The sequence below is a fragment of the Vombatus ursinus genome, unplaced genomic scaffold, assembly GCF_900497805.2.
Source record: "Vombatus ursinus unplaced genomic scaffold, bare-nosed wombat genome assembly UNPS02014818.1, whole genome shotgun sequence".
NCBI lineage: Eukaryota > Metazoa > Chordata > Mammalia > Diprotodontia > Vombatidae > Vombatus > Vombatus ursinus.
Window position 1 is genome coordinate 6,673,192 of NW_020954596.1, and position 25,679 is coordinate 6,698,870.

At 38.0% G+C, this 25,679-nt stretch overlaps 1 protein-coding gene and 1 non-coding gene across 2 annotated transcripts; both read right to left on the reverse strand.

Annotated features, from left to right (window-relative positions):
- Window positions 1–208: 208 nt before the first annotated feature.
- SLBP (stem-loop binding protein) lies at window positions 209–23,425 on the reverse strand. Its single transcript, XM_027836194.1, has 8 exons — window positions 23,204–23,425; window positions 21,611–21,769; window positions 16,699–16,803; window positions 15,740–15,799; window positions 15,173–15,310; window positions 13,511–13,660; window positions 12,427–12,508; window positions 209–4,110 (listed from the first exon to the last, which is right to left on the reverse strand). Exons 1-8 carry the CDS (start codon window positions 23,275–23,277, stop codon window positions 3,994–3,996), a joined length of 885 nt encoding a protein of 294 aa, XP_027691995.1. The 5' UTR covers window positions 23,278–23,425; the 3' UTR covers window positions 209–3,993.
- Window positions 6,373–6,510, reverse strand: LOC114023895. The gene has a single exon (XR_003566844.1). It is a non-coding gene; the product is annotated as a small nucleolar RNA SNORA14 (small nucleolar RNA).
- Window positions 23,426–25,679: the final 2,254 nt, after the last annotated feature.

Below are 25,679 nucleotides of genomic sequence, written 5' to 3' on the forward strand. Positions count from 1 at the left end.
CTTGTTTTAGAAGGGGAAACAGCATAGTCATACTTGGGTATGTGGAAGATATAACCATACAAGAGAAAACAAAGCAGGGGCTCAGTCAGGCAGCTGTATTATTACAATACGGCTGAGAGATGAGAATCGAATCAGGCCATGGGGAAGAGAAAAGGAGTAAGAATTTTACACACGCACAGCCAATCCTTGGGAATGAAAAGAGATGGATGGAAGAGATTTGTTTCAACAACTTTATTATGAGCCTGACAATAAACAACAAAAACAAACATTTCAATATACAAAGAATAGGAAAAGGATTGTGCATGAAACTGTGAACTTCTTTCATGTAGTTTGTTTTAAAGTGTACATTAAATTTAACGCAAAAGGAACAAAACTGCCTCACTTGTCTGTGTTCCCTTCTGAGCTTCTGCTCTCTTCTGTTTTGTAATGTTTCATTTGTTGACGTTTTTTTTTTTAGATATGTTTCATAAGGCAAACTGACGGGACATCCCAGCCAAAACTAAGAGGATGAGGCAGAGATACTGAGATGGGGCGCTTGGGTGATGATAAGTAGTCTGATTTAGCTGGGAAATAGCGTATCTGAGGAAGATTAGTGGGAGATAAAGCTGGAGAGATAGACTGGAGCAGATCATGGAGGAGCTAGTTGAACTATGAGTTTGGTCTTTATCCTTTGAGCAGCAATAAAGAGCCCCTGAGGAATTTGAACAGTAATAGAGTGTCTGTGCCTTAGGAAGATTATTTAGATAACTGGTGAGGATGGATTGGACAGGAGAGACAGGAGGCAGGGAGACCAATTCAGAGGCTATCAGAGCTCATGAGAGATGGTTAAGGACCTGACCTAAGGAGGAACTGTAGTAATTTGGCCTGCAGAAGGGTAAGGGGTGAACCAATAATCAACTTTAAATGTACAATGGATTTTTAATAATTCCGACCAGCTCACCATTTGAAACAATCACTTCTCTCCCTAAAACCTTTCCCCTGTCCCAATGTTTCCATTTCTATTGATGGTGCCAAGATCCTTCCAGTACCCAGGCTTAAAACTTCCATCATAATCATGTTATGATTTGGCCACTGTGGGAATGTTTTGCCTAACCTATGTATCTATGTATTGAGGGATTTTTTTCTCCTTGACAGCGTAGATATTAAAAAATCCTTCAGTCATTTTTTTTTTGGCCAGTCCTTGCCTTCTATATTTAGTCATTCTATAGACACAAAACCTCTACTTGTCTTCTATTCTCATTCAGGTCTTTCATAACATTTTACCTGAATTATCTGCCAATAACTTCTTGTTTTAGCTTCATCTCTCACTACCCGTCTCCATATATACTATATTCCAACTAATTGTACTACTCTCCATTTACTGAACATGTGCCCCTAAGTTCATCATACTGTTCCTTCCATAGAATCTGGTCCAACTCTTGCATTTTGCAGATGAAGAAACTAAGGCCCAATAAAGCTAAGTAACTGAGGCAGCTTGGTACAGTGGAAAGAACATTGGCAATGGAGAGAACAGGGGCTCAAATTTCCTTTCTGACATTTACTATCCGAGTGACCTTGGGCGGGTAACGACCCCCTGAGGCCACTTAGATGATTAGATGGCCTTGCAGCCCTAGAGCTATAATTCTTAAGTCATATTGCCCAAAGACGGTGGATGCAGATCTCATCCATCCTACGCAAATATTCCTAGCATCTCCACTCATCACAACCTGATACATTACTATTATCACCCTACTTAAGACGGCATTCAGCATTACTTTACTCTTCCCCTCTACGGTCTAGCTAAACTGCATTGACTATTCTGCTTCTGCACTCTGGTTCTAACTTTATATATGTATTTTACTATTTCCTTTTACCTATTTTAAATTTCATGATAAGGTGACTTAGCTCATGAAGTTTTTGTACCTGGGAAAGTGTGAGAATAATTGTGTAATCTTCTACAAAAGCACAAGAGAGTAATCAGCCATTTTCCTTGCTTGTTTTTGTTCTGTTAGAGGTTGTGAATATCTAGATAAGGTGTCAGAAAGATGTGCAAAAGTCTTATTTGTAACAAAAGAACAAAACAAAACAAAAGTAAGTCCACCAGAATGTTCTTGTAAATTTAAGGGCAAATCCCAGGCATAAAGTTAGCTACAAAGTGATGGTATCATTTTTGAGTATTTGATCCTTAGGGAAACCACCTTCAAAAAATAAATTTCATTAGTGTGGATCCTCAATCAGATCTAAATGGACAGACATGTACATACTCCCGTATGTAAGCTCCTTGAGGTCAGGAACTATTTCACATTTCACCTCTGTATTCCTAATGTCTAGTAGTACTTGGTCTGTCATTTGCCAAAAATCAGAAGCCGCACACACTTTTAAGTCTGCTCCACATGGGTCTAAGGGAGGGCCCAGCAACACCAACGTCTTTAAAAAACAAAAACCACAATGACAATTGCTCTCAATTTTTTTGTTGGGATCTGTCCTTTTTTGTCATTTTACAAGTGCCATCCAAAGGCTGGAATAAAAGATTTAAATAGAACAGCCTTCCCTTCAACTGGCTAACCTCACTCTCCCTAACTTTTCCAATTTGTCCTCAAAGATTCTTATTGCCCTGATCTGCTCCAGTTCAGCAACAACATTCCTAAGATGTGGCATTTAGAAATTAATGCAACACTTCAGATGTAGTCTGACTAGGGGAGTCAAATCACAATTCTAAAATTTAAAAAATTTTTTTCAATAGCTGTACAAACCAGGAAACATTTACCACAAAACAACCAAAAGGATTTTTTACTGTAAAACCAGGGCAACTAAATCCACAATGAAGTCTAGATAGGACTCACTAGGAATAAGAGATAATTCAAAAGATATACATTATTTGTCACTATTGGTATTTTACTAAGATTCAAGTTTTTAACAATTTTCATTCATTCAAATATGTACATTGAGCACCTATAAATTTCAGGCTACCAACCCACGATAATTTATAATATCTGTATCCTCTCATCTATAGTGTGTATCTTTTAAATAAGAAAAAAAAGGGAAGGTATAAAGACATGCAGGACAGTTGTTTCTATTATTTTGAAAGAAAGCTATATGAATTCTGAAAATGAATGAGCAATGAGAGGCTAATCGAGAAGCAGAGGAATAAAGTTCACATCTATCTGACAACCTAATAAATCTGATACACCATATTCTTTTCCTTTTATTTTTTGCAAGAACATTCCATACAAAAGCAATTAAAACATTAACTGTATTAAGTTTACAACTGAATATTTGAACAGAAAATCTGTACAATGTTGTCATTTACAATTTTACATGGCTTATTAGTTGGTTGCATTTTTAAGATGTTTTACCCTACAAACTTTGCATTACTTTAACTCTTCTTCAAGTATCACAAGAAGAGCTGTCTATCACTGACTATTTACAAGTACCAAGCTAAGGATGCAGCAATCTTCAAGCTCAGTATTCAAATAATTCACCATATCTATGGTGACTTTCCAGTGCTCTGGATGAAATGAAAAGCTTAATACACTTGACACCTTGAAGAGATGCCAAGAATTTAGTCTGTAAGGAAAATGGAGTCACATTCAACTCAAAGTACACTGGCAAAAGACAAAGAAAGGCTGGCCCCTTATTATAGTTCTATGACAAAACTAAGAGACCAATGTGGCATTTTATACCTGGAAAAAAACCACTTATGTCAGCCAAGTTAACTTGAAGAGAAACCTATGGAACAATTAAATTGTTTCAATGTCACTTTTCTTGGGTTGTTACAATTTATAATTTAACACTTGCAAACCCATCCAATATACAAAAAATTATGTAAAAATAAGAAAATGAGGCAAGAATAGCAATATCATGAAATAATGAACTATGAACAGGAGGGAAACATCCAGTTATCAATGCACAACATAGTTTGGCCAACATGTCACCAGAATTATTTTCACCTCAACAATGTCATCTATTTCAGAATAGAATTTGTTTCCTCAAAATAGCCTCCAGGTGGCACCCTTAGCTCACAGATGGGAATTCTTTCAGTGGTTCAGTCAAACAAGCCTCCAAGTCAAATTCATCTCCTGCTTGATAATCAACATGTCTAACTTTTGTGGGCGTGCCAGAATACATACCCTACAAAACAAAAATGTGAGTCACACAAAATTAATAAATGTAGGTAAACAATTATTAATCCCGTTGGTAAAAAATTTTATCCTTTTTAAAAAAAGCTTCTTTAAGTGCTTCTAAATTTACTTTTCACTTTTCTGTCATCTTAATACAGGCAGGGATATTGGTAGATATATTCACATAGACAATGAACCAATTAATTCAAATGCATAGGTAAAGAAAATCTAGCTAAAAAAATTTTTTTTCCCTAACAAACATTTCCCCAAAACGACATACAACTATGAACAAGATTAATATGTTGCTTTCCCTTCTCCCTGAACTTACTAATTAATCCCTTTGTTAGTGGAGGGAGAAGAGTACTAGCATATTATACTGAGTTACATGTAGCACTACTTTGTGTGATCTATGGTTTCCAGATTAGCAAATACATACTTTAATATAACGACAGGAAAAAATCCCAACATATTCTTAGTTTAGTTCAAGTACAAACTTCTGCTTAACATCATAACACCTAAACCACAGCAATATACATCTTATCCAGGCTACTTTCATAATTCAAATACTTGGTTAATTTCCAAAGTAAGACTTTTGAATTGGGTACAAAAGTGTTTTTAAATGATACTTCTGAATAACAAACTACAAACACAAATTGAAACTATCAGCTTTACTTCATATATTGCAAACTGGCAAAGATGGGAAAATTGTAACAAGGGAACATGGAAAGAGATTAATAGGAAGAGCTCTAGGATAGTCTAACTCATCGAGATATCAGTTTGGAATTAGGCAAGTAAAATAACTTCTCTGCTACATCTCAAAACTTCTTGACATCACTCCCTGTTCTTTCCTCTTTGGTTCCAGTCTGATGAAAAGGTTGCTCTTCTTGCCAAAGCCAATCCTTTTACCCCATCTCTTTTCTCACCCTCCTGCAGACTGTATTCCCCTCCTCTTACTATCCTGCCTCCTTCTAATCTTCAGGTACTCTCTGCACTTGAAGGACAAGTCTTCTCTGGGCTCCTTCCTTGATGCCTACAAACATGTCCTGGCCTCCTCTTGCTTCCTCCATCCCCTGTAGTCATACATCTTTCACTCTCTTCAAAGCCAAACTGCCCAAAGGAGCTTTTTAGCCTGTCTGCACTCCTTTCTCTACTCTCACTCACTCCTCAATCCCTTGCAGAAATGGACTTCCAACTTTACCATAAATCAATTTGATCTTTCCAACACAATGATTCCAATTTGCCAAACTCAATGGCCTTTTTCTCAGTCCTCATCTTCATGACCTCTGCAGTACTGTTCAACATGCTTCTCCTTCTGGATATTCTCTTTCCTCTGGACTTCTGTGACACGGCACTTTCTCTTGGTTCCTCTCCTTTCTGGGTACTACACCTCAGTCTCCCTTGCTGGACAATTATTCATATTCCTTCCCTAAAAACCATGGATGTATACCAAGGCTCTGTACAGAGCTCTCTCCAGTTCTCTCTATACATTCTCGATGACTTAATCAGCCTCTCTGGGGGAATGGGGGTTAATAATCCATCATTCTATGCAGATGACTTCCAGATCAACATCTACATATATCCAACTCCAATATATGCTAAGTTCCTAGTCTATATCGCCAGGGGCCACTTACTGGTCTTTTCCCATTGGATCTCTCTCTCTCTCTTTTTTAGATAATTCATAGTGTATTTATAAAGTGAAAAAAAATTTTTTTTAATCAAAATACTCTTCTCACTAAGATAAATAAATAAAATCCAAGCAAACCTACCTACACAAAGTTAAAATCAACTGTGGTAGATTTCAGTGTAATACATAGTTCATAACTAACATGTTTGCTCTTTCTTCCCATTGCTGCTCATCTTCTGGGCTAAGAATTATTTAAAATTTTTTTATTAAGATTTGATTATGTTGACATGTTTCTCATTCCACATCATCTTCTGCCAAGCTCTGTACACTCACAATTCTCCGGCTAATTGTTGGCAGCTTAGTCAGAAGTATCTGGAACACTGGTGATGGGACAGTTTGCTGCAAAACTTGCTATGGCTGCCCACAGACAGCAATGGCATTTGTCAAGTGGTCAACACCCTTTTCATATTCACTTTGGGCTATTAATTCCTCACCAAGCTGTATTTCTTCAAGAAAGAACTTCTGAATAGCTTCTGCATCTTTAAGGTCAGATAACTAGAGTTCAGCAAATTAAGTCAAAAAGGCTTTAAACTTGGAAAGTCCAGCTCTCTCTTCAGCAAGCTTGTTTCTTTCTTCCATCTTCTCTAAAAATTGTCACAGATGTGAAATAATGCCAAGTCAGAAGAAAATACTTAGCATTTTGGATTAATCTGCAATTTTCTGTCGCATTCACTCATATCTTGGAAGCGTTTTCAGCAATGCTACCAAGAGGGTTTAAGAATGCTGTGGATATCTTTTAAGTATCTCAAACTTAACATGTCTCAAATAAAATTCATTTTATTTCCCCCCAAAACTATCCTCCCCTTTTTACCTTGCTTATTTACGGAGAAGATACATACCATCAACCTTCCAGCTACCCAGATTCAAAACCAGAGAGTCACATGGCTGCCATTCTAGTTTTAGATCTCACCACCTCTGGCCTGGACTGTAGTAATGGTGTCCTAATTTATCTCCCTTCCTCCCCTCTGGCCTTTTAGGAATCCCACCTTCTTTCAAAACTCAAAAGTCACTACCTGCTGCTTCCCTGTAAAAGTTACAAAATATACATACAATCACAAGGTATTGCTTTCTCCATTATGTCAGTTTCCTGATGGGCATGGACTATATTTTTGCCTTTAGATATCCAGTACTTGGCCAAGGGTGTCTATCAGCTCAAAAGGGGCCCGATTCACTGGTAATCATATGTAAACATAATGGATTATTACTGAACAATTCAAAACAATGACTTCTGAAAAACATGGGAAGGTTTGTACGAACAGAATCTAAATAAGCAAAACCAGAATACATACCACTACAACAACATAAATGAAAAAATCTACAAGGAATCTAAAGCTGACTGAACTGAAAATTCAACTGTGGTCCTGGAGGATAGAGCAATGAAATATTACTCCCCACATCTTGGCAGAGGGGCTGGTCACCTCTCTGGCCAAATGTTATATACACTGTCAGCAGTGGCTACTATTAAGTATTTTTCTTTGTTAGAAGAGTGGGATCAATTCTGGGGCTTGGGACTACGACTAAGTATTTCCAAAAATGAGTAATGTAAAAACAAAAAAGCATCAATAAAAGTCTTCCCCCTCCCCCCATGTTATTGAGTACTTTAAAGATCTGGAATTTACTGTTAAGTAATTACTTCCTCCCCTGATACTTAACCCTAGCCTACTAAAAATTGCCTTACCAGAGTTGTCATAGCTAAAGTATTCACCACCCTACCCTGCAGACAACCCAATGGTCAACTTCTCCCAATGTGGCTATTTCTCCCAAGACTGGACAACTCATCATGTGGTCCAAATGGGAAGCCTTTCCAAGATGGAACAACCTTCTACCATGGAACAAATTTCTAAAGGGCTAGAGAGGTCATAGTGGGGCCTTTCTATTCAGTCCTATCGCTATTGTAGCTCTGAAGATCCCTTTAAGGAGCCTTATGGAAAGCTAGCAATGGCACACTAAGAGCTGCCAAGATGTGCAGTTCACTTAGGAAGCAAGGAGCTAAAAAAGGGACAAACCAGGACTCCATGGAAACTAGCAGCCTCACAACAACCCAAAGGGGAAAAGAAGAGGCTGAAGTGCCAGTCTCAGTCCTAAGGAGACCATGCTCCATATATGGAAGGACAACCAGGGAGAAGGTAGAGACTAGAGACGTAGTGCCATGAGAGGAACAGCAAGCCAGCGAGAGCACTTACATTAATGCAGTTTTAAAGTTGAGGCCAGATTGTCAAGGGCTTTAAAAGCCACTTAACAGTGGCTCCAGTGACACTGGAGGAAACAAATGTAAGTACTCATTTCAGTATACATTTAATTACCACTGGTCAAACACAAAAATAGAAGATTCACTTTAGGGAATCCCAGGAGACTCAATTATAGTCTCTTTTCCACAGAGAATGTCACCTATTCCTAACAAACCCTCTTTTCCCCTTGCAACATAGAAAAAAAAAATTAGCAAAGCCAACTTTGTACTTAATGGCGTATGCAACATTCCATGCCCACAGTGCCCACCCAAATCTCAAGAGGAAAGTGTATTTCATCATCTGTTCTCCTGGGCCAAGACTGATTGCTGTAATTAATGAGAGTTCAGTTGCTTTTCAGAGCCAAACTTATTCACATTGTACTCATTATGTATCTTATTTTGGTTCTGCTTAGTTTCCACTGCATCTCTTCCCATGTCTTATATTCTCATATTTGTCATTAATAATACAATATTTCATTATATACTTTCCCCAGTAGTTTACTAATTAGTGGGTATCAGTACCTACATCGTACCTGGTTTTGCTCCTCCTAAAAGTGCTATGAATGTTTTGGTGGAAGAAAATTTGACTTTGAATGTCTTGGGATATCTCCAGTCAACAGTTATTACACTCTGGTGACCTCTTTTAGAGAATTCCAAACAACTTTCCAAAATTATTGAACCAATTCACAGCTTGCCTATCTTCCTACAGTCCTTCCAACATTGACTGTTTCTTAATGTTTATGATCTTTGCAAATTTCATTGATTTGTAAAGTGAAACTTAATTTGTGGTTCTAGTTTTTCATAAAGCTGTTGATAGTTCTATAATTGTTGATAGTTATTCTTTTGCAAACTGTTTATATCCTCTTACCACTTATCAGACTTTAACCAGCAGCTGGGGATAAAGTGGACTGAATTCCAGGTTTGGAAGAGCTTTTGTAGACTAAAACTCTCTCAAGTACTTTATGTTCTTGGGTTTATCAAACACTGTAATAGCGTGTCCAACTGCTTGGCCTTCATTATGTTGTTGACACACACTCTTTTAAAAAAATTAGTATTTTCCCCCCCAATTACATGTGAAAACAATTTTAACATTCTTTTTTAAAATTTTCTCCCCCCCCTTCACTCCACACTGAGAAGGCAAGCAATTTCACAGAGGTTATACATGTGGACTTTATTATTTTGAATAAAGTAACCCCTTGGCAGTTTGACTAAAAGGAATTTGAAAGTAATATTTATGTATAGCCTATATCAGATTACATGCCCTCTTGAAGAGGGAGGAGGGGAAAAATTTTTGAACTCAAAATCTTACAAAAGTGAATGCTGAAAACTAAAAATAAATTAAAAGAGTAATATTCAGTCCAACAGGATATCTTTGGTAAGAAAAATGAGCCTGAGCAAATACAGAGATGTGGAAAGTCACAATGGTGGTAAAATGGGACTTAAACCCAGGTTCCAACTACAGAGACGGTTAGTGTTCTCTTCATTGTCTATACACTGTCTCCTCCAATCATAAATCAGTCAGCAGAAATAGCACTTTTTGTACTTGTGAAAGCCACACACGCACAATGATATTGCCAGGATTTCTCGCAGAATCCTGGTGAATTGTGCCGGGGAAAGAGGACATTCTGTTTCATCCAATACATCTGCTAGACAAAGTTTCCCATGTTACTCTCCAGTAAACAATGCTGGCTGTTGGTTTTAGATATAGACATCTCATCAAAGGGCCCTTTCATTCTCATGATTTTTAGAACTCATGACAAAAATGTTTTTAAAAACGAATCATGGGGGCAGCTAGATGGCGCAGTGGATAGAGCACTGGCCCTGGATTCAGGAGAATCCGAGTTCATACATAACACTTACTAGCTGTGTGATCCTGGGCAAGTCACTTAACCCCACTGCCTAGTTCCCCCCCCCCCCCCAAATCATGATTTTTAAGAGGCAGTGAGCTGAAAGTTAGGTTAGGAAGAACATGGTTCAAATCCCAGCTCTGAAGATGAACAGTCTGGGCGAAAATACTTAACCTCTCTCCTACTGCAGGCAACTCCACAGGATTTATCTATTAATTCAGGTTGGCAGAGGGAAGGTGGCTAGAATTTTTTTATCCTTAATCCTTTTTATCCTTAAATGCCTAGCATAGATTCAATATAATCATTAAGTGAATAGTTCTCTAAACTTTAGGCATGTGGACCATATTTGCTTCATAAAGTTGTTTGTAGAATGCATTTGTTCTCTATTATTGAAAATAATTTTTGTAGCACAAGTATTAACTATTCTTGAAACATCTGCCAAAATTCACTTACAAATCTGCCTAGACCACTGTGTATCTCTTATTTATGCGATTAATTTCTTTATGTTTTTAGGCTAAGATTTCTATTTATTTTGTTCATTTAGCTTATTTCACATTAATTATCTACTTAAATTCAGTTTGATGGCCCACAATCATATACACTCATTTCTGACAATTCCTTTTACTTCCTGCTGTGAATTCATCTTAGTTTGTTTCATTTTGGTAATTTTATTTTCATTTTATACTATTAACTAATGATTTATCATTTAATTTTTAAAAATCTAGTTCTTAATTTTATCATTTCTAGCCTTCATTTTTGATTTTACCTATTTCTAATTCAATACTTTCCCACCATCCTTTTACAGATGTGAAACATTAATATATTGTCAGATTTTTCTCACTATATTGATCATTTGTGCCTATGTTTTTTCTTCCTCTTTTAAAATTTTAAATTCTTTGTTATAAGAGATGACTCTCAGGGTGAGGGGGAGGAATTGGAAGGATACAGAGGGTAACTTAGACAATATAAGAAGCAAAATACATCTACAATACGTATTTTTAAAATGTGCTTTTTCGCTTACTCATTTGGAAATGACTTACTGTTCATGCAGATGTTGTTCAGTTATTTCAGTAGTATCTAACTCTCTGTGACGCCATTTGGGATTTTCTTGGAAAAGATATTGGTTTGCCATTTCCTTCTCCAGCTCATTTTATAGATAAGGAAACTGAGGCAAACAGGGTTATGTGTTTTGCCCAGGGTCATGCAGTTAGTGTCTTACACCAGATTTGAACTCAGTAAGATGAGTTTTCCTGACTCCAGGGCCAGCACTCTATCCACTGTGCCACCTGTACCATTATCTGTATCATGTATTAATTCGCTTATATTAATTACTATTTTAGCTGAGTTATGTTCTGAAAAGAATGTTTAATCTCAATATTCTCATTCAAATGATGCCTTAATCTTTCAAATTAGTTTTTTTTCAATAGTCAACTGTTTTCCTTTATCATTCCCAAGTTCATCCTGAAAACTGTGAAAGGAATATTAAAGTCTCCTATAATTCTTGTCCTGCTATTATCTTTTTACAACTAGGCTAGTTTTTCCTCTATGATCTTACATATTATGCATTTGTTGCATATACTTAATATCATTATCCCTTCATGGTCTACAATGACAGCACAATAATTTATTTTTCTCGACACTGAATTTGTTTCTTTGTCTTACATAACAATTTCAACTCATGCTTTTAAAAAGTATCTTGATGCAGAGTAAGTTTTGTTCTAGATCCTCATTTTCATCTGTGACTATTTCAAAGAAAGTTTCTTGTATACATAAATTGTTGGGGTCTGATTACTTATTCACAAGTAAGGTGTTGTGTTATGCTTTTATTTTCCTCTATTTAATTCTTTTTCCCTCTTCCAGCACTTAGTCCCTAAGTTTTGCTTACACTAACTTAAGCCTAGTCTTTCAACTGTTCTTCCAGGCCTCAGTCCCCATTTTTTGGTCCTAATCTTCTTCCAGTTTACTTAAATTATCCTTTTATTATTTTCACTGTTTCCAATCACAATGAATTCCTGCACACCTTACAAACTGTTGGATGAGTCCACCAAATCAAAGCTGAATTTTGTATTCATAATATAGACTCAGTATTCATGTTACCTAGTTTAAAACCCTGTATTTTTCAGGTGGGAAAACAAGAGACCCAGAAGTTATAAGACTGTGACAAATAACAGCTAGCAACAGAACTAAGATTAGGACCAAGACCCTCCTTTCATTGTACCACCTATTCTGTGGTAATCCTGTCACAGAATGTAACTTAGAGATGTAGTAAAAAGTAGTTATGAAACACTTAAAAGTATGACTAGTCTGGCTGACATGAGGGTTACTTAAATATTCACTGCATTATTTTCTTTTATAATGTCTCTACAGTATGCATGCCAAAATTATGGTCAGTACACAAGAGATTTAATATACCCAATCCCAGGACTAAGCCTCAAGTTTTATAGTGCAGTCCTTATTCTCTAGTGTCACATTCAAACCAAGCACATTTTACATAACTACTTAAAATGAGCCAAACTGCATGGAAGCTAAATAGAAGGTAGAAAAGAAAAACAAAACCCCAGTACTCACATAGTTATCCTGAGAGCTTGTTTGTGATTCAGAACTACTTTTGGCAGATTCAGTCTCCATTTCACCGATATCTACTGGGGTGCTGTTAAAGCAACATGCAAATGACATCAACGAGTTGCTTAACATAGTGCTGAAAGAAATCTGATGCTGGGAAGGTCTCTTGTTGGTGAGTGTCTCCAGTAAAAACCATATGTCTCTGCAGACTTCCCCAGTCTAGTGTTCTAAAGAATTTGAAAAAGTTGCATGTCCTAAGTTTCCTCACTAGCAAAATGAAGATAATGCTTGTACTACCTAACTTGCAGAGTTGATGCAAGTAAATTACTTCATAAATTTCAAGTACAATGTAAATGTGCTGGGGTAGTAGTAGTTAAAAAAAGTTTAAAAAGTTTTAAAGGCAGTTCAATGTTATTTTTATGTCAGTATTTATCTAGAAGACTGTCACTTTCTCACTGGCTGATCAAGTTATAAATAACAGAATTATTGTATGTCATTTAAAAAACTGGACTGGTTGTTTTCTAGTGCTTGAAATGAATTTTATTACATTTAACTCAATACCATTTTAATACAGGGAAGCTTTCATAAATAACATGCATAATACTGAACATTAAAATGGTCTTTTAATGTTAGGTGACATTCTCACTTTGAGAAACATGTTATAAGAGAAGCACATGGGACATAGGGATGCAGGCTTTAGATTTTAATGCAAGCACAATATATTCTGCTCAGGCAAAATCCTTCCTGGTTGCAGAAGAGGGGGTGAGAGGAGTAAAAATACAACCGATAACCCCACCAAGCTAGTATATTCTGCCTACTTATTAGAGACAACTTTTATGTACAACAGAGCTTAATTAAGAGTTTGCTATTGTTACTCTAGACTGCTCCCAGGGAGGAGACAACCTGCTACATGCCCTATACATCAAGGAAATAAGTATTCATTGAATTGTTCCAATGGGAAGATCTGAAGAACACCATTTTATGGGTCACAGAACCATATATACAACTTATGCCAATAAGCACATATGGTCTACTTGGGGAACATATACTTAAATAATACAGAGAAAAAGAAGTCCTAACTTCTACATACATTTCTTGTAAGTTACAGCCTTCCTCAGCTGGAGGATCCCAAAAATGTAAAGCAACCTTCCACAGTTTGATTTGCTGGTCCCATGATCGCCTACTGTACTTCTTAAATTTGTTTGGAGTCTTGGGATGAATTCCAGGTTGTCTAAGATGCCTGTATTAATCGGAAGAGTACACCCATTAGTCTAAAGAATCATACCTCCTATGTTTCCATATGATTCTCACTACGAATTATGAAATCTAAGATTTTAATGAGACTGGGTTTTCAAAAACTGAGATTTTGCTTAATTTATTAAAAAAACCCATCACAGGATGTTACTATTTAAAATTAAGCTGGACATTTCTTTGGATTATATTCGACATCTAAATTCTTTGGCAATCTATTAAAAACATCAAGTCCTAATATATCAAGTTATAAGATGACATTCCCTATTATTGAAAAACAAAATTACATTTTTGTAACACTGAAGCCAGCTGGTTCAACATGGGCCAGTATACCTACCTATAAAAACCACAACAGACCAAACAAAGGTCCTTTGTTTGAGTGAAAACTAGTCACTGGCTTCAATACAATTTACTGGTATCCTGCACTCCCACCCTGTCCTCTCAAGGGCATGACTTCTTTGGTCACCTTCAGATTCTATTTTTTTTCCCATGCCAGCCTCATACAGAATTTTATTGTTTTTAGTTTATTTATTTTTAGTTTTCAACATTCACTTCCATAAGATTTTGAGTTTTAAATTTTCTCCCCCCACCCTGGGACAGCGTACAATCTGATGTAGGTTCTATATATACATTCAGGTTAAGCATATTTTCCCATTAGTCATGATGTAAAGAACAATTAGAACTAATGGGAGAAGCCACAAGAATGAAGCAATAAAACAAAACAATAAAGGAAAAGGGAGGCAAATAGTATGCTTCAATCTGCATTCAGACTCCGTATTTCTTTCTCTGGGTGTGGATTCATACAGAATTTTAAAATGTATTATCTATTGTACACACACAGTTATCTATTATATATTATAATGTAATATTATCTTACTACATTTTTATTTATTTTGCTTAATATTCCCCAACCATGTTTCAATCTGGTTAGGTAGATTCTATTTTTATTTTTCTATTTCTATCTCAAGTTTCTACTACAACTTTCTTCGTTCAGCGCCCTACTTTCTTTCATCCTAGTTCCACGAACAGGCCAAGATAAATTAAAAGTCCTAGCTTTCATTTCTCATCTTGACTCTAGAGTCTCCTTCCCAACATCTCCCCAGGAATTCAGCCATTACTGCAATCAATATCAGTCTATTTGCCAGAAACCTCCCAAGTGATCTTCTGCTGATCCATGGTCATCAGAGGACCACCCTACGCCATATGTTCTATACTTCTTTTCTCTATTATAATGAAGATTCCCATAACAATCTCTAAATCACCACATACTCATGGCAATAAACTGAACAAGTCCTCCTTGGCTAATAGTTCTTCGAAGGTTTAATATGGTCCTTAAAACACAAGCTTTATTTTTTCTGTTACAAAGAGATGTTTAATGGATGGGACAGGGGACATATATTCAGAAATAAGTGGTATAAATGAAATTTTTTTTTTAACAAAAGGAAGTGACTTATAAGATATTTCACTTAAAAGCCTGTCATTCACACAAATGAAAATCTACCTTGGCACTTCTTTAATATATCGATCATAGGCAATGGTATTCTTTCCATAATTTATCTGTTTTTGTCTCCTCATCAGAACATTTTCATCCGTTTCTAGTTCTGCTGGTGCTGTAGATGTTGATTCTTTTGAATCAGAACTAAACAACATAAAAAGATTATGATATTTTCAGAGATGTCAAAGGGTATATTAAAGTCTATTTAACAGATATTAACATTTTCATAATTTTACTGAACATTCAAAATGGCAATCAAATAGCCACAGAAGAGCCAAATAACCTTGCTTTGAAAATATTTATATTTAAATAAATGAATTGCAACATATAAAATTTCAGCTTATCAAGTCATTCCCATTAGGCATCCATCAACTGTCTCAAGTTTCTTCCATTCATTCCCATTGACTTCTCCATAATATAGTTTGTGGTTATGAGGTACTTTCTTGGTTAAGCTTTTCCTTTGCATAATTTCATAAAGTTCATACTAGATTTCTTTACAGTATTCATACTTTTTGGTTTTTCACAAGTATCTTTAACAGACATACAAAATTAAAAGTATTAAATGTTACTCACCTTCCAGAAGATGACTTTCTTTCTCTTCCAAATTCATTTATGAGAAGTTTTCTTTTGTATCTGTAACAGAAATTCCTATTATGCTTACTATTCTCATGTGATATTTAATTAAAAAAAAAAAACCACCCTTTATGAATCTAATTTCATTCCTGGAGTTACAACAGACTTTACAGATAAGGCCCAGAGAGGTTTAACAGCTCAAGTTGCAGAACTGAACTAGGTTAGAAATCTAGTTTTCCTGACTTCTAGGCAGGACCACTTTCTTTTATAATAAAAATGCAGAGTGTAATCTAACAAGCTCAAGAAAATATTTTTATTTATGCTGCATCTGTCCAACATGGTGAGCTCTTAATTCATAAATAAATGCTTATTAATAACCATAAACTAGTTCTCATGAAGACACTATATTTACACTCCATCAATTTAGGAAGCAAAATTCTATGGCAAATTTAAGTGCTACCAAAATTTAAAAGTCTAAGGAGTCCAAAATAGTACCTAGAATAATGTTTAAACAAAAGACTCTGGCAAATCCAAATGCTTCTCTAAATTTCAACAAATTCAAGGCTTAAAACTTTTTTTGGATAATCTTAAATGAAATGATAATTTAATTCTAATTTCACTTAACTGGATTCTACTTCATACCAGAAGGGGGAAATAATTAAAATTAATGACAATGTCACTTGGTAATGTTTTACTTAAGTTTTATATGCATTATTAATTATTGTGGCACATGGTATAAACAGTTTGAAAACTCCCTACTGCTGAAAGTACCAAACCTTTCTGTACCTCAAAGAACTACCTAATATTCTATGTTCTAGCCAGGAATATCATTAATGCATTACCTTTTCAAGTTAAACTACCATAGGCTAGAATATACCTAAAGAAAAAAATGAATAGCTTGAAGAATGTAGACGATCAAATTAATAAGCAAAGAGTTAGAAGTCGATATAATTAAGTACCTTGCTATTTCTTTATTCACTTTGGTTCTCATTTCATCCTCTTCAACTACACTTCCCCAGTCTGTACATCTTGAACGAGGTTTGGGGCCTTCTGGTGTTGTAAAACTGCAAAAAAATTCAATGACAAAAGTAAACTGCCAAAATTCACACATTTAGATGATTATCTCCAGTTTACTTTTTAAGACTAGTTCAGCAAAATGCAAATGTACAGTTCAGATAAAATAGTGAATTTTTAAATTTAGTAACAATTTGTGGGTTTACATGTAGATAATTGATCCCCGTGAACAGGCTTCAATACATTGTTAATAAGGAACCATGAAAGACAGGTGGTATAAAGGAGGGCATGCATCCTTTAAAAAGATGGCCTGGCAGAGATTCCACTTCCATACATATATCCCAAGAACAAAACAAAAGGGTCCCAAATATACCTAAATTTTATAAAAGCACCTTTAAGGTAGCAAAAAACTGAAAACAAAGATAGGGAATGGCTAAAGTGTTACACAAATGTCATGAAATAAAAGTGTACTGTAAGAAACAATTATCTCGAATAAATAATTTTCTGATCTTTTTTCAGCAACAAGCTTGGTCATTAATTACAGAATTCAGTTTAGGTATCTTTCCATTATATATTGTTAGAGTCATTGTATTATTCTTCTGGTTCTGCTTTCTTCTCTCTACATTGATTCAACGTCCTATTGTTTTTCTCTGAAGAATTCAGAGAACTAGCCAAGTCTCCCAATTCCCTGACCCACCCCCCACCTTTCTCCATCAAATTGCCCCCTCAAGTACTACCCTCAATTGCAATTAATTTGCCTGTTTCTTTCCCTAAAGCCTCTAAATATGCCCAATTATCTTCCATCCTTAAGTCTTTCATTCAATCCTACCATTTCCCCCAAGCTATTTACCTCTTTACTCATCTTTCTAGCCAAACTCTTCAAAAAAGCTGCTTAAACTCACTGCCTCTACTTCCTTCGTCTTGCGCCTCAACAATTTGCAATTTGCCTTCCAACCTCATTACTCAACCGAAGCGGCTTGCCAAGTTACCAATGATCTCTTAACGGACAAATTTTGTTATTTCTCAGCCTACATTCCTCACTCTTTTTCTTTAGGTTTTCTTTTTACATTTTCATAAGACCAATTTTCTTTGTAGAAGTGGGAGACTGTGTGTGACACACAGTGTAATATGTTTTGCTGAACTGTTATTTTTCTTATTCTTTATTAAAAAGGTAAAGAGGAAAAGACGTATTGGGGAAAAAAGGGGATATAAGTCTGACCATGTCATTACCTTACTCAAAGTCCTGGGGCTCCTTATTACCTCTAAGATCAAATGAGGTCTTTTATAGAATTTAAAGCTCTTCACAACCCGGCTTCTTTTTATCTTTCTTGTCCTTTAACATATTACTCCCCCCCCCTACACACTGGTATGGTCAAGTCAAACTGGTGTACTTATCCCTCCATGCCCTTTCTCTTGCCTTCAAACTATCTCCCATTCGGGGAAAGCTCTACCTTCCTACCCTTTGCCTTCTAAACCTCTGACTTCCTTTAAAACTCAGCTCCCTCTGACAAGAGGTCTTTCCTGGTTCCCCCAGGTGCTAGTGCCTTCCCTTCTAAGGCAGCTATCCATTCACTCTGTATTTATCTTGTGGGTATCAATAATGTTTGTTGTCTCCTTGATTAGAATGTAAGCTCTTTGAAGGTAGGGATCAGTGGTTTGTTTTTTTCTTTTTATCTTTAGCACTTAGCATATTACTAGACACAAAGCAAGGATTTAATAAATGCTTATGTATTAAAAAACATAGCATATCTCTATAAATAAAATTATTTTAAAAATGTAATTATCAATAGAAATAGGCATCAATTTTAAATTCTTTAAATTTCCCACAAAATCTCTTGCAAATTTTAAGGCAAGAAAAATTTAATCAATACTTAACATTTATTTTAAATGACAGGTTAATTTTAGGCTAAACTATGATACAGTAGAGCTTCTATCTTTTATGCAGTATATATCCATTCTTTATGTAATTTGGAGGTAACTTTATGTAGAAATAATGTAGAGTTTTCATTTTATAGCATAATTTTTCTATTTCAAACTTTAGAAATTTGTAGTTACATTTTATAACACTGGCTAATGACAGAGGATTTCCTATGGGGGAAGGTCTACTTTGTTAGTTCTTAGGAATACAGCTCAAAGAAAAATAAAGATCATATTTCAGTGTAAGACACTGCAACCATGTTTTGTTTTTGGCAATAAAATATAGTGGATGATGGTGGAGTCAGGGAAATCCAAGTTTGAATCCTGTCCCAGACACAGCTCTGTGACCCTGTGCAGATAAATTCTGAGCCTCAGTTTCCTCATCTGTTATAATAGAGCTAATAATAGTACCTACCCCACAGAGTTATGAGAATCAAGTACATGGGGCAGCTAGATGGCACAGTGGATAGGTTATCAGCCTAGGAATCAGGAAGACCTGAGTTCAAATCTGGCCTCAGACACTTGAGAATTGCTAGATGTCTGATCCTGGGCAAGTCACTTCACCCCATTGCCTCACCAAAAAACAAACAAAAAAAACAACAACCCCAAAACGAACAAAAGATAATCATGTACTGTTTTAAAGTAAGAAGTTATTACTAATGACTAAAAATACTCTTTTCAATACTGCTGCCTGCAAAAAGGAACAATAAACACAGGTTAAAGTAGACATTAAAAAGTATTCTATCTTGCCTTTTAAGGTCTCATTCAAATGAAAAATTATCCTAGTCTATTTCAAACACAAATCACAACTACCACATTGCTCCATGTAAAGATTAAGAAATATTATGGATCAAATTATTGAAAACTCGTTTAGAAAATAATTTAAGATACTGTTATTTTTAAAATTAGCCCAATAATTTTTGGTCATATAATAAACATAAAAAGAAAAGAAAAAGGCAAATTTAATTATTCAGTCCATTTCTACCAATTTCTGCAATGCCTAAAAAATGACCCAACCATATCACAAGCAGCACAACCTTCTTCTCTACATCATAAAGAACATTAAAAAGTTTGTTTCTGTTAGTAATTTCATATAGCCCACTACAATGTCAGACAGTTTATTATGACAGTAATACAATTAATACTGTGTTTAACAGTGCCCAAAACTTTCTTGTTGAAAGTGAGTACAAGTTGCAAACAGAGGTAGCTAGGTGGAGGAAGTGGATAGAAGGTAAGAACATGGAGTCTGGAAGACTCAAGTCCAAATCTGTTCTCAGACACTTATTTACTTTGCTAGCTAGGTAACCCTGGGCAAGTCACTTAATCTCAGTCTGCCCCAGTTTCCTCATCTGTAAAATGGGGATAATAACAGCACTTACCTCCCAGGATAATTGTGAGGCTCAAATGAAAAGAATTATATTTGCAAAGTACTTTACAAATCTTAAAGCACTAATAAAAGCTAGCTATTATTATTACCAAACAGGCTAACACCATTTCTGTTTCAAACATTTCTTGAAACATCAAGATTCTATGGCTCAATCTTAGAGAAAAAAATGTTCACATCTTCTAAAAAGCTAACTGAAAACCAAACCACAGACATAAACCCAACTCCCAGTTTTATCAACCGTCTTATCATTGTCTCAATGTCTACAGTATATTTTTTGTCTGTTTTCTGTTAGGCAATGGGGTTAAGTGACTTGCCCAGGGTTACACTGCTAGTAAGTGTCAAGTGTCTGAGGCCAGATCTGAACTCAGGTGCTCCTGACTCCAGGGCCAGTGCTCTATCCACTGCACCACCTAACTTGCTCCCAGTAAATTCTTAATAGGCAATTCTGGGTTTAGCAATACAAATAAATGAACAAGAAGTTCAATCATTTTAAAACTTGGAGGATTCTGTACCCATTTTCTTAACTATTGTAAACTTCAAAGTGCTTTTTGTTAAAATTTACATTAGATAGCAAAATTTATTAAATTAATCAAATAAAACAACCCAGAGATGTCAAGATTTTTTTTCATGCATAATCAAGAGCCTAGACATTTTCCTGCAATCTAAATTTAGGTGTTTTGTTTTTTTAACAAATTTGTCCAAAATATATATTTTTGGAAATGCTAAAAGGTCCTAATACGCGGCAAGCTTATGGAAAGACCTGGACAGAATCAGCACAGAAAGGCAGGCAGAGATGTGATGCAATATGCATTGTTGGCAAGAATACCCACATGAATGACATTACGGATCCAGCGAATATAAAAACACAAGGCATGATATAATATATTACCTTATTAGGTCAAGGTTACTAATGAATATGCCAAGGGCAACAGGGAACACAGATTCTAAAATAGGTTCAAATCAGAATGACCCTTACTGGATCCAGTCTCACTAGTGTTCCCACAGGGGCAAATTTGACTTAACTTCTCTGGGTCTCTATATGAATAGGGATCACACATTTCTAACCAAGTTTAAATCCCAATTCTATACATTTGTCATAGTATGCAAATATGTACAAAGGTTCAAACTTCCGAACTTCAAGTAGGACTAGATGTGTTCAAGTACAGCTCCCAAATCCTAGCACCTTTTCCCTAAGTACAAAGCAAATACTCTAGGAAATGGAAAGAGAATAAGGTTTGTTCTGAATATGCCAAGTAAATAAGGCATACAATTTTTTCATCAAATGAAGACCAATTAGTAAAAATAGAACTATAAAGTTTCCCCTCCTCAAGTTTTTCCAGAGCCTAGATATCATCTTTTCAGCTATCACATTCTGCCGTACTGGCCTACCATTCTATGTGTCTCATTTCCCAAAAATGTGCTCAAATAATAAATAATTTTGATCTGGCCACACAACTGTCACAAAACTACAAAACTCTCATGATCGTCAGTCACAACTTGCACAAAGAAATGTCGCGTCACATGGCAAAGTATGTTTCTGCCAAGTATCATACCTCTCAAGCCTGTTGTCTGAATTTTGACCTTCACTTTCTTCTGCGTGTTTAGATTTGGTCTCATCTTCAACAAATAGAGATGAATCAACATCTGGCTTTCTGTGCCTTCCATCCAAACGTCTTTTGCGTCCAAGAGACCACCGGGATGGAGAAAGTGTGCTAAGTATGAGGAAAAAAAGTTAGATTTACTTGCTAACCTGTTCTAAATTATGAGGTGCTTTGGAGATTAGATAAAAGCAAAAGTACTAGAGCAGGAGGCAGAAGAACAAGGTTCTAATCCTAGCTCAATGTGGCTTTGGATTACAGCCAATTCACTGTTCTGGGTTTCAGTTTCTGTTTCCTTGTTCTCTTAAGATAAAAGAAATGAGCACAGATTCGAGTAGAAGTAGATTCGAGGGAAGTATCCCTTCCAACCCTAAAATTTCTATAAGGTTAGGCTTTTGGGCTTAATAACTGAACTTGAGGCACACATGGAAGGAAGCACATTCTTTTGGTAGAAACTACTTCTTGGTTCCTAGATGTTCACATATCCCCTTTCAACCTCAGGACCCAGATCAAGTGATAAAGCAACAAGAACATTCAGCTACTTACTAGTAGGAAGAATGAGGTCAGGAGGCCTAGGTTCTAGTTATTCTAACTTTGTGTGACCTTGGGCAAACCATTTCTCCTCCCACATTTTTCCATCTGTAAAATGGCTGAGTGCAAAAATCCTTCACCCTTTATGGGTGGTGGGGGGTGTAGTGCAAATGAAAGAAGCAGACTGGTGCAATGGAAAGCACATTTTCAGGAACACAGGATTCTAATTCCAGCTCTGCCAATTAATCAAAATTATTTACTTTAGAGATGAGAGAAATACAACTAGAACAATGGAAAATAGATTCTCAGGAACACAGGATTCTAATTCCAGCCCTGGTGATTACGCCTAGAAAAGTGACTTGCCCGAGGTCACGCTAGTAAGAGCGCCCAGGTCCTCTGAATCCAAATCCACTTTTTCCTTTTGGAAGGGGTAGTATTACAAAGCACGCAGCAGTTCCTAACACTCGTGAACAACACTCTTGAGTTTTTCCCCCCTCTGCATCTCATTCACTCAGCACGAAGCCTAGTTATTACTGGCAATTGAAGGACAGGGCTAACAGCATTTTAAGGACCAGGGTTAGAGTCCCGGCTCTATCCACACGCCATTGCCAGCCCCTCCCCCCTGCGGGCCTCCATTTCCTCTTCTTCATAAAGGCAAGAGCACCGGATGAGGGGTCTGGAGGGCACCTATTACCTGGGGCCTCTAGGTAAAATGGGCAGTGTAGGCCACAACGAGGACCTCACGAAGTTCCAATTCAGATACTAGTTCTTACAGGGAAGGGGACGAAATGGCCAAACTCCTTATCCCAAGAGGCCCCAAGTCCCACCCTTGGCCCCTTCCTAACCCGCACCCTTCCCGGTGTGAAAGAGTCTGACCGGGGTCTTTTCCCGCCACCCCCATCCCGGGGGGCAGGAAGGTGGAGCCGGGGCTGCCGCGCAGGCGCAGTACGGCCTGGGCCCGCCGCTAGCCCGAACACTTGACGGCCGAGGTGGGCCGACGGTCCTCAGCCGACTTACCCGCTGTCGCTGCCCCAGCAGCTATTCCCTGGGCTCGTCCCGGCACTGTGAGGACTGCGCTGCCGGCAATCCATTGTAAGGTGTGCGGCGGAGGCAGTGGCGAGATCTGACGAGAATAGGAGAAGCCCGGTCTAGACGTTTCCTTCACCAGCGTCGAGCTGAGGAGATGCTTTCACTACCCTGCACCGGCGCAGACTGATTTCGCGCGCGATGGGCGACTGCCTCCAACAGCTTTTTATAAGCTGTCTGCCCCCCACCCCTCCCCCACTCCCGCCAACGCCTCTCGCGAGCCTGGGGCGAACCATTGGAGCGTGGACGCGGGGAGGAGGGAAGTCGGGAAAAGGAAGCGGTAAGTCTCGATCCAGGAAAGAGGACGAGGGAATTTAGAATAAACGCCGGGGCACAAACAGAACATAAAAAAGGCAGGCCGATGTCTAGGGAGGCAAACTAGCCCCTACAGGTGGGTTTGGGAAAGGCTCCAGTAAAATCTCCCCTTAATTCAGAATTAGTTCGGCCCAGAAGAAGTGCGAGCGGCAGATAAGCGCGCCGCAGGCTCTCATTGGCTGCTTCTGCGCGGGCTGGGGGAGGGGTGTTGGCGGGAAATTCTGAAGCCGGGAGGGAAGATTAAGGCGGGGGGGGGGGCGCCAAAGGGGGCGGGGAAATGGAGAGATGAGGGCTCATGCTCATTGCTGATTGGGCCGAATCAATCTCAGCCATCTCAGGGCGGGGAAGCGGAGAAAGACGGATCTTTTGAAGGGCTGAGTGGGATGGAGAGAATCCAATTCACTCCGCCTCCTTTCCATTCCAAGCCCTGTCATCTCTGGACTGTATCCCATTTAGAAATGTCCAAATCATAGAATGTTAGGGCTGAATTGGAGCTTACATACCGTCCAGCCCAGTCACATTTTACTGATGTGGAAACTCACGCCCAGAGAGAAATTACTTGTCCAAGGTCACCCAGTCAAATTCATGGCAGGAGTGGAATTCTGGTGGCCTGAGCCTCCCCGCCCCCAGCTCAACGCTCTTTTCCCTTGGTTACTTCCTGCACGTGGGATATAGGCATGAAAATATGCCATCTGTGTAAAGGCATCAGTGCCATACAGCTGCCACTCACAGCACTGGCCTAGCTCAGACAGGAAGTGCCACCACCATCTCAATAATCAATCGATCAATCCTTGAACATCTATTGAGCACCTACTGTGTGCCAGACACTGGGATGGAGACAGCCCAGGACCCTCACTTGGTGCTTCTAGCCCAGTGCATGGTTCAAAACCAGGAAACTGCTGTGCCTTTATCAGTGGGAATGGCGTTAATGAAGCGCCTCTACCATCTGCTTTGCCCCTGCACCCTAGGGACCATGGGACCTTTCCTTCTGACCTGTGGCTGAAGCCTTCCATGTTGTCTCTCCCCATCCCCATTAGAATGTGAGCTCTTTGAGGGCAGGGACCAGCTTCTAGTTCTGTTTGTATGTTGCAAATAGTAAGCTCTTAATAAGTGCATCATTCATGCATTCATCTGGAGGGAGAACCAGTAAGGAAGATGGCTTGGATCACTAACTCTGAAGAAGGAACAATGACTGTTTTGTGGCCTACCTAGTCCCCGGGTCAGCATGGTGACCCAACAGCCAAAAGAGCTGATGCTTCACAGAGAGGCCTGGCCTGATTGCCCACTGAGAAGCTGCAGAGCTGGAAGGGGCCTGGAGCCCTGGCCAGCCTCTGACCAAGAGCCAGCCTCCTCTCATACCCTCCACGTGGGGGCTTGTGTCTGAGCTTGACCGCCTCCCGGGGGGTTGTTTCCAGCACCCAAGGCCACTTGGTCCACTTTTGGACAGCAGGAATGGATAGGCTACAGGGGGCTAAAATCTGCCCCCAGCCCTGTTCTCTGGGGCCTTTCTGCCTACCCATTCCGCTCCCACCTCCACCTTTCCCCAAGCCTCTCCTTCTCAGGGACCGACATTCTCAGCTGTTTCATTTGAATGTGGAGTTGGAGACCTAAGATCAAATTCTAGCTTTGCCCCTTATTCACTAAATGTTGTAGGGCAAGTCAACCAACCTGTCTTGTTCTGTTTCCTCATCTGTAAAATGGGGACAAGAAGACTTCCACTCTAGACCTCCCAGGCTGGTTGTGAAAACAGTGCCGTGGAAATACTTTTTCAGAGAGTTTTGTAGAGCCAAATTTAACTTTGCAAACCACTAGGTCAAAAGCCCTTGTTTTATGGATGAACCCAATCAATCCGTGAGCATTTATTAAGCACCTGCTACTTACCAGTCACTGTACTAAGTCACTAAGCACTAAGGATAGAAAGAAAAGCAAAAAACAAAAACAAACAAAAAAAAAGAACACCAAAAACCCCCCCACAAAAGCTAACATCCCCAACCTTCAAGGACCTCACAGGATAAAAGGGAGACAGCATGCAGACAACTATGTACAAATAATATATACGCACATATGCATGCATGTGTTTGTATTAGAAGTT